Consider the following 9,802-nt stretch of genomic DNA (forward strand, 5'->3'; position numbering starts at 1 on the left):
CTAATAAGTAAACCAGTCATTTTTAGAGGTTCAGGAGCCCAATATGAGGTCATAATATCATTAACTATCTTTATGGCCTTCAACAACTGTGTGCTTCCCCAGCCTGAAGCTCCTCAGGGTGCATGCTGGCAGCAGGACAACTTGACTGAGTTTCAAATGACACATATTTCCGGAGGAGGTGCTAAAGTTCTGTCTCCAAATCCCGCCAGAGAGTCCTTCTCCACTCCAGAGAAACCTGCTCCGGCCCTCAGGTGAGCTCCTCCTGCTCTGTGTGTCTCACTGGTTGTTTAATGTGTTGACCTTCAGATGTTCTCCTACATGAGGCTCATCACTGGAGATCTACTCCACGTGTTTTTGGTTTCACTTTCAGAACAAAAGGCGGCATTACATGAGGAAGGCGCTCAATGCGTACTCCCATGTGCTTTACAAGTTATTTGAAGTTCAAATAAATAATATATAAATTACTTTGAAGGGTTTTTATAAGTGAATATTATATTTAATATCCAAACTCACCCTCCACATGGTGATACACTTGTCTGATCTGCTTTATATCTGCTTCCATATTGTATTGCATTACAAGTTATTTGAAGTTCAAATAAACAATATGTAAACCACTTTGAAGGCTTTTATAAGTGAATATTATATAATATCCAAACTCACCCTCCACATGGTGATACACTTGTCTGATCTGCTTTATATCTGCTTCCATGTTGTACACAGTGATGTTATTTGTTCCGAGGATTAATAATCATGATTAATTATGTTATATAAAGAGACTAACAGGCTTGTATTATATACAAGTATAATTCTATGTTCACATGTGCTTTTATCAGGAAATATAGAATGATGTGGTTCACAATGTTGCCAAAAGGGGCCGACAAAATGTTGCATTTTCATTTAGTTAAAGTTTTTTTTTGTAAATATCTCCAAGATTTTGGCAATAAAGGCGACAAAGAAAACCTTGAAATGGAGGACATTTTACTATAGAGTAGCTTCTTTCGCCATAAGTGGCAATAAAACATAGAATGGACTGTTACGTTTCAAACAAATGTGTTTCTGTGAATTAAAGCAGAGGCATTTTGTTTAACTGATGGCTTCATTAATGCTTAATACATAATGTACTAATGAAAACATTAAAGAATAAAGCAAATAATGCAGAGTATAGAGCTTTTAACCTGGTAAGTGTGTGTGTGTGTGTGTGTGTGTGTGTGTGTGTGTGTGTGTGTGTGTGTGTGTGTGTGTGTTTGTCTGTGTGTGTGTGTGTGTGTGTGTGTGTGTGTGTGTGTGTGTGTACATAGTTAAATAATCAGTCAGGTCGCCTATAATTAAGAAAACCAGTTTATGACGGTGAACACAGATGAGTAACAGAAGTCATTTTATATATATATCAAAACGCTCATAAGAACAGATGTGACCTTGTATTAATATGATATTAGACAGCTATGACAGAATAATAAGAACATAATGACTTTCATAATGAAGTTTAAATTTTGATATAGAAGTGGACTGGAAACAGTCATCGATGACGCAAACTGATGAGTCAAAACCGTTTAATAGTATTTATGTAGGGTTTATGTATTTAGCTTTAATTATACGGGATTAACCCAATCACCACATGATTTGTGATAAAGTTACTTAATATGAATTTAACTTTGTGTAACTAATATTAATTCTTAATAAATGCCATGTCATTAAAAGATATTAAGGGATTTATAGAGTAATGAAGTCTTGCATTCGGACTTCTGCTGAGGTAAAAGTACTTTTTTTGTGTGTCATTAAATTCATTTAAGAAAATGTACAATTTATAAAGTATACAAAACACATCATCTGTGTTTACAATATGATGCTTTTACAGATTAAACAGTTTGAATCTGTGCTTTAGCTAAAATGAAAAAATGATATGCAGGTGTACTATATCAACATTGTGGTATTGCTACTTCTATTTAAGTAAAAAAAAAAAAAACTAAAAAAAAAGTGTACCTTAGTATTTCTTTATCTGGCTCAAATATTCGATTCTTCATGTCACAAAACCAGCAGAGATGCTGAAGAATACCAGTAAATCAGGGATTATTTGAGTCAGATGTGGATGAAACTGATATTCCCTTCACAGCACGGAAACTGTAAACACATCACAAGAGTTGTTCATTTATACTGTGGGCCTCTCTCTACTTTAGTGCAGAAACCTAACTGAAGCAACAGGATGTGGAACGAAAAGAAGAGTCCACCTGCCGACCGGTGAGTTTGGTATTTTCATGCTTTTTTTGTTTGTTATAACTTGAACTTCAGGACATGAAGGTTTTATTTTTGTTTCCACAGCGGTCAGTTTGTAGCCGTGATCATCTTTGTGCTCGGTCTGGGAACCTTGCTGCCCTGGAACTTCTTCATGACGGCCTCTCAGGTTTCTCATTATTTATTCTTTTTTTAGAACACCATACGATATTATATATCGATTTTATGGACGATGTGATATTTGATGAGCTCACAAAATCTGCCAAGATACGATTTGGATTCCTTAAAAAAATTCAGGGACCTTCGATCAACATTTGACAATATCACGATCCCAATAAAATCAATCAATTACATTTATATCAACTCATAAAAAGCCACTAAATTATGATTTGATATTTGTATTTCTGGGCTTTTAAGAAAAGTAGGAAAAAACTTGGGATGGAAATGGTGACACAGATGCCATGAGACTTTCAAAATAATGGCATAACTTAAAGATGTTATGTATCAATGTTTTCATTTTGCATTAATGATATTGGATCGTTGGTCATTAAATCAATATATATAGAAACAGAACGATGGATCATTACACCCATTAACTCTTTATGTATCTTAATTTGTAAAATTTGAGCTTTTAGAATTATAAAAATCTGGATCTGAATCACCTTAGAGACAGACTGCTTTTAAGTTGTTCTCAATGTACTTATACACAGAACTCCTCACAGAAAGATATAAATACACACACAAATATGATAGAAAATAGAAGCATATATACAGTAAATATACCAAAGATTGTACATATTTTCTTATCTTAAATAAAGACGTTGTTTTTCTTTTTCCTCTTTGTTAAAGTATTTCAACCAGCGCCTCGCAGCGACACCAAACGGCAGCTCCAACGGCACGTCAGACGGCTCAACTAAAGACTACAACTACGACAGCTGGATGGCCTTGCTTTCCCAGCTGCCCCTGCTGATGTTCACTCTGCTCAACTCTTTCCTGTATCAGTTGTGAGTGTCCGACCCGGCGTCTTCTTTATTCACATCACGTTTGTATATGAGAGACTGACCGTGAGGTGACATGATTTCCTCTCTCTCTCTCTCTCTCTCTCTGCAGGGTGAGGGAGCGTCTCCGTGTCGCCTTCAGCCTCATCTTCATCCTCCTGTTCTTCTGCATCACTGCCGCTCTGGTCCAGGTGCCCATGCAGCCGGACACCTTCTTCTCCGTCACCATGGCAACCATCTGGTTTATCAACAGTAGGTCCGCTTACACACAAAACAAGTTATTGTTATCACACGAGTTGAAGGTCTCTACGTCCACATCCCATAAACCTTCACCTTTCAACTCCCATTTTTTAGGGAAATGCAATCAAATGAAAACAAACTCCTACTTAATTCATTTATGCTAATTAAAGTTACTGTGAGGAACTTTTAACTGGTTATAAAACAGTCTCAATTTAATTCCGATGCCTCTTTATGACCTAAATATGTAAACAAGACTATTTGCGAGAAGATTGATCTTAATGCTTGTCATTCATCGCAAAATCAGATGAAATCATGCAGGTTTACCAAAAACTCATTCCGATCAGGCTCCAGTGGGACCTCCAGGTTTGGATTTTCTGGGCCAACTTAAAGAAAGGGGAGGCACGGGAGAACCAGGACTAAGCAGGGCAGACTGTCAGACCCTGCTGCAGTAAAATGAGGTTTTTTGCTGCTCGAATGCACTACCACTTTTGTCCACAGGGACCGACAAAATCAACACAGAATCAAAGTTCCTCATGGTAGCTTTAAATGACTATCACTTCTGTTCCTACCAGGATTTACATTAAAGTTGGTTTTGGTATTTATATGAAAATAAATAATAGAAAATCTTACTCAAAATATGCAACACCAAGAGTTGATTAAAATTGGAATAGATGAGCAGAATCTGAATATATCAAATCTAGATAAAAACCATTCAGGTGGCATCTGAATATATCAAATCTAGATAAAAACCATTCAGGTGGCAACAAAAGACTTTGACGTGTAGGGAAAGTCTGAGCAACCATACACATAAATGATGACCAGTGTTATAACGTTAAAAATGTGTGTGTGTGCAGTGTGCAGTGCAGTGCTGCAGGGCAGTCTGTTCGGTCTGGTCGGCCTGTTCCCTCCTCGTTACAGCACTCTGTTCATGAGCGGTCAGGGTTTGGCCGGGATCTTCGCCGCACTCGCGATGCTCTGCTCCATCTTAAGTAAGTATCGACCTGAACTGAAAAGAATAGCGTTGAACTGTTTAAAATGAATACCAGGAAAAGACTTCTACTGTTAAGGGAGGCAGACTTTATATAGACATCCAACTATTTAAATATACTTTGTTATTCAGATAAGTGAACACAGCTGCTGACTTTGTGTGAGGGAATGTTATTGAATGGGTGATAACTAAAAGAATGATTTAAATGTCAGTAAATAGTATGAAACAAACTTTTTAGGACTGCAATTAATTATTATATTCACCTTTGATTAATCTGCCAATCATTTTGGCAATCAATCAACTATTTGTTGGGTCCATGAAGTGTCAGAAAAAATAATTTCTTAAAAACAGATGATACGTTTATCAATGATAAATTGATAGATAATAAACTCAAAACATGTGAAAAATAATTTGCCGTCTATCGACTATAGATTGAAGACTAATAACAGTTTTAGCTTTTAAATTTTTAGAATATAGTGTAGAACTGAAAGAGATGATTTATCGTCCATTATTTATTAATTTGATATTACTAACAATCCCTAATTTTTGACTTGTGCCCAAGGTATATATACCGAATTACAGTGCAAATTTTTTTATTATTATTACATCACAGATTTGACAAACATTTCTCTTTTTGGTGAAAAACAAACAAATAGAAATTCACCACGATCAACTTAAATACATTTTTTATCGCAAAATCCTCCATCGTCCCATCTCTACCTCAGACAGATCTTTGGTATTTCTAAACTGACATTTCTGGTCTATTAATAGCCGTTGTGTACGTTGAGACCAATACAACTGTTAGCTAGCTAGAATCAGTCTATAATCGAGGTCTTCATGATGCATAGTTGGGTAAAATAATAATGAAAAAAAATGAATCTGGTTGTAAATGAGGCTCTTTGTCTTTGCAGGTAATGCTGGTAAAAGCTCGGCTGCGTTGGGATACTTCATCACTCCGTGTGTGGCGACTCTGGTGACGCTGCTGTGTTACCTGCTGCTGCCAAAGCTGGTGAGGACACGAACAACACACCGTCACACACACACTCACACACACACACACACACACACACACACACACACACACACACACACACACACACACACAGGAGATAAAATAATACTCGTCTCTGCTGCTGAACTCTATCAGAAGGAGACAAATCCAGACGTTTACCTCGAATTCAATCATTTATATGGATTTTTAAATCATGTCATTTTATGTCTTAAAATGTGTATTATTATTTAGTAAAATGTAATAAAAAATACATGTCTTTACTGTTAATCTTAAAGTTTCAATAAAATTCTGCCTGAAATAGTATATAGTATATAGTTAAATAAACGACATGAATTACCTTACAGAAATGTTTTGTGTAAATGCAGTCTAAAGTAAAAGGAATTCAACTTAATATAAAATTCAGAATTCAGTTCTAAAAAGTATATGTGAATAATAAACGGGTCAATGTCACATATTAAAAAAACCAACAGGATCAGTGCAGCTACTGACGGGAGTTATTTTAAATTGAATTTAAAGTCTTTGTTGTCGTCATCTATGTGAACTCTGTCAGTGGCAGAAACCCTACTGAGTCCCTAATGTGCTCAAATATGATATATATGTTTCCTATTAATGAATTTAAATAGTAAAATATATTATCTCAGGGCCTCTTTAGAGCCAACATTACGATCGTCTGACGGTGTCGACTCTCTTCTCTGCAGGAATTTGCTAGTTTTTACCTGAACAGAAGTCACTCTGAAAACGTGGAGACCTCACAGGAACTCAGCAGCATCACAGGTCGGTTCTTACAAAGTCTCATCCTGCAACATGACAAAGTCTCATCAGTTATCTATAATCTTATATTATTATATTCTAGCTGATATAAGTCAAAGGTTCAGAACTGGGTTCAACCAGCTCTTCTAGTTTTAAACTAGTGATTGATTAAATTAGGCTAAACTAATTAAAGCTGGTGTGCAGAACTTCTGTCTCCCACTTCTGGCAGTTATAGTAATTACATGTGAGTGACCATAGCAACAGCAACAGACATTCATTTACATGGAAAAGTCGAGCATTCCAGCTTTCAGTACAATTTTTACATACTTTAATAATACTTGAATATTTAAATTTTCTGCTGGTTAATACTTTTATTCCACTATATTTACATTTCAGAGATAAATACTGCACTTTTTACTGCACTACATTTATTTTATTACTTTAGTTACTTTGCAGATTCAGAATAATGATTTAAAATAATCTACAAATATATACATTTGTATTTAAAATTAGCTCCACCTTTACCAGCTGCAACATAAATGCATTAATAATTATAATTAAATAATATAATCTCTATTATTCTGAAATGGGCCATTCTGCATAATGAGAACATTTTCAGTACTTTAAAGTATATTTTGATGCTCATACTTTTTTTACTTCTACTTAAGTAAGATTTTGAGCGCAGGACTCTTATTTGATCAGAGTATTTATATTATTTTACTTTAGTAGAATATGTGAGTACTTCTTCCACTGCTGGCTCCAGGTCAGTGTATTAACTTAGTCGTTTGATAAATGTTAATTTCTTTCCTTTCAAAGACAAGAAAGTCTTGAACAACAAAGACCTCGAGGCCAAAGGGCAGTTCATCGGTACGCTGGAAGAGAATCAGGAGCGTTCGTCCGTCCTGAATGTCTTCAAAAAGGTAAAAGATTTCTCATCTCTTTGAGGATATTTATTATGATGTTAGAAAATATTTATGATGTCTTCTCCCCAGCAACACTTTCCAGCTCCTCCTGGGGAACCCCGCGTTCCCAGGCCAGGCCCCTCCAGCGTGTTCTGGGTCTACCCCGGGGCCTCTTACCAGTTGGAGTTGTTTAAGACACATTTACATTACATTATTACATTACAGTCATTTAGCAGACGCTTTTATCCAAAGCGACTTACAATAAGTGTATTCAACATAGGTATTCAAGAGAACTACTAGTCACCAGAAGTCATAAGTGCATCTCCTTTCTTAAACAAGCATCTTAAAGCATAAACCAGAGCAAAAGTACAGAAACAAACTAATACGAATACAATAAGTGCTAAGAGGAAGGCTCAGGGTAGTATTTTTTTATCCTTCAAAAGTTGTCCTTTCCATTTTTTGATTTTTTTTTACCCATCATTATAATTATTATTATCACGCATTAGCCTTTTTAGCACATCGTCTTCAAAAATAATAAATACATCTGCGTTTGTCCCTCAGATCTGGCTGATGGCTGCGTGTGTGACCTGCTTGTTCGCCGTCACCCTGTCAGTGTTTCCTGTGATCACGGTCCGAGTCCAGACCGTCTACAAGGACAACGCTGCCTGGGGTGAGACGCCACAACACGTGCTGTGTTCATGTCTTATCAGAGCCATCGTAATTATGAGTTACCGAGTTGTAAAAAGCATCTAAGTCTAAGTTTAAGGGAGACTCTTATATCTGACTTATTTGGAGCTTAATAATAAGTTAGAAGTGCTTTAAAACAAATATGGACGTCAGCTAAAGTCTGGTTTTATAATTGAACACGATGGATTAAATGTTCTAATCCTGCTCTCCATCTCTTACAGACAAAGTGTTCACCTGCATTTGCTGCTTCCTCGTTTTCAACGTTATGGACTTTGTCGGCCGCTTCGTCCCGTCTCTCATCCAATGGGTGAGTAGAGCCGCTCACTTTGCCTTTTAAATTTAGATTCAAAACGCGTGAACGACTCCCAAATCTCGATGTTCCTGCAGCCCTCCAAGGAGAGCCGTCTGTTTCCTGCCGCCGTGTTGTTACGTCTGGTCTTCATCCCGCTGTTCATGATGTGCAACATCCCGAACTCCAGGCTCCCCGTCCTCTTCAGTCACGACTGTGCCTTCGTCGCCATCATGGCCCTGTTCGCCTTCTCCAACGGGTACCTGGCGAGCCTCTGCATGGCCTACGCTCCACAGTGAGTCTCCCACAGGAAGTGCTGTGTCTGTAAAAAAAAAGAAAGAGGTCACAAACTTTGTCTTAATGGGATATTTCTGACTTTTTTGAAGTGGGGTTGTATGAGACACTTTTCCATAGTCAGTGTTTTTTTATCTACAGTAGATGGAGTTTGGAGAAACAGACAGGACGGAGCAAATCAATGTGCTGCTGTGGATGTATTTTAGTATCCTAAAATAATCAATATCAGTCTAATTTCACCACTGTTATTGCCATCATTTAGCCTTTTCTGACTGGGAACTGAAGCCATTAAATCCATCTATGCTCCCTTCAAAAGCTACCAGACTCCCTTAAACAAAATCAGTCATTTTACCTCGCTGAACACAGGAGTTGCTGGTCTACTGCTGCCTCGATCGGTTAGTTATTTAGTTAGTGTTATTGTGTGACTTTGGTGAATCCAAACAAACTGTATAAAAACAACACGGACAGATTAACAGATCGTAGACCAGCAACTCCTGTGCCCTGCAAGGTAAAATGACTGTTTTTTTGTCAAAGGAAAAAGTAACGGCTTCAGTTCCACATATTTTTTAAAGTGGGACTTTCTTTTAGTTGGCTAAAATAAGTTTTACGCAGTTGTAATCCTTCATGCAACCAGACAAAAAGACAAACTATCCCTTTAATGTGGCCGAACCACCAGAGAGCTCATGTTTGCGAGTGAGGAGGACATGTCGTAACTGTCGGTTTGTGTCCATCAGGTTGGTTCGGTGTAAAGACTGCGAGACGGCCGGCTCCCTGATGTCCTTCTTCCTCGTCCTGGGTCTGGCACTGGGAGCGTCATTATCCTTCCTACTGGGAAAACTGGTTTAGACAACTGGGACAAGTAGACCACGTGAGACTTTGTTGATTTGTTTTGCAAGAATCTGGTTTTAAACAAGGCGAAGCACCAAACATGTGATGAAATGTCAGCTTCATCCTGTCAAAAGACAAAACAATGAAAGCACTTTGAATAATAACTGTTATTGTTGGCTTATTAAGAATATTGATATTATACATATCAGTATAAAAACGTCTTTCATTTTCAGTCCCATCACTGGTGAGAAGAAATTAAAAAAGCCCTTTTAATGTAGAGAAATTTGAATAAAAGGTTTTTTAGAACAGTTTTGATAAGGGAATGTTTTTATATTAATGTATTTTTACACGTTTTTTTACTTCGTTTTTATTGTTTGTTTATTTATGTGGTTTTTGTACGATATCGTACACTTTATTTTTATAAAGCAAAAGCAATTTTCTCTTGGCTTTCGTAATAAAATACGCAAAATTGTCATTGTTGTGTGTTTTTATTGTGTATTTGTACATCAAATGAGCTTGGCAGTGACTCCAAGACTAATTCATTATCACCTGTAGTAATGTGAGCAGTGGCTGCCGGTCAGCAAG

General features: G+C 37.0%; 1 protein-coding gene across 1 annotated transcript; it reads left to right on the forward strand.

The window, feature by feature from the left end:
• The first annotated feature begins 153 nt into the window (after positions 1–153).
• Positions 154–9,794, forward strand: LOC129096283 (equilibrative nucleoside transporter 2-like). Its single transcript, XM_054605031.1, has 13 exons — positions 154–251; positions 2,175–2,235; positions 2,317–2,398; positions 3,079–3,233; positions 3,340–3,479; positions 4,322–4,456; positions 5,367–5,464; positions 6,166–6,241; positions 7,034–7,137; positions 7,681–7,789; positions 8,028–8,113; positions 8,194–8,390; positions 9,124–9,794. Exons 2-13 carry the CDS (start codon positions 2,201–2,203, stop codon positions 9,233–9,235), a joined length of 1,329 nt encoding a protein of 442 aa, XP_054461006.1. The 5' UTR covers positions 154–251; positions 2,175–2,200; the 3' UTR covers positions 9,236–9,794.
• The last annotated feature ends 8 nt before the right edge of the window (positions 9,795–9,802 follow it).

This window comes from Anoplopoma fimbria, chromosome 9 (assembly GCF_027596085.1).
Source record: "Anoplopoma fimbria isolate UVic2021 breed Golden Eagle Sablefish chromosome 9, Afim_UVic_2022, whole genome shotgun sequence".
Classification (NCBI taxonomy): domain Eukaryota; kingdom Metazoa; phylum Chordata; class Actinopteri; order Perciformes; family Anoplopomatidae; genus Anoplopoma; species Anoplopoma fimbria.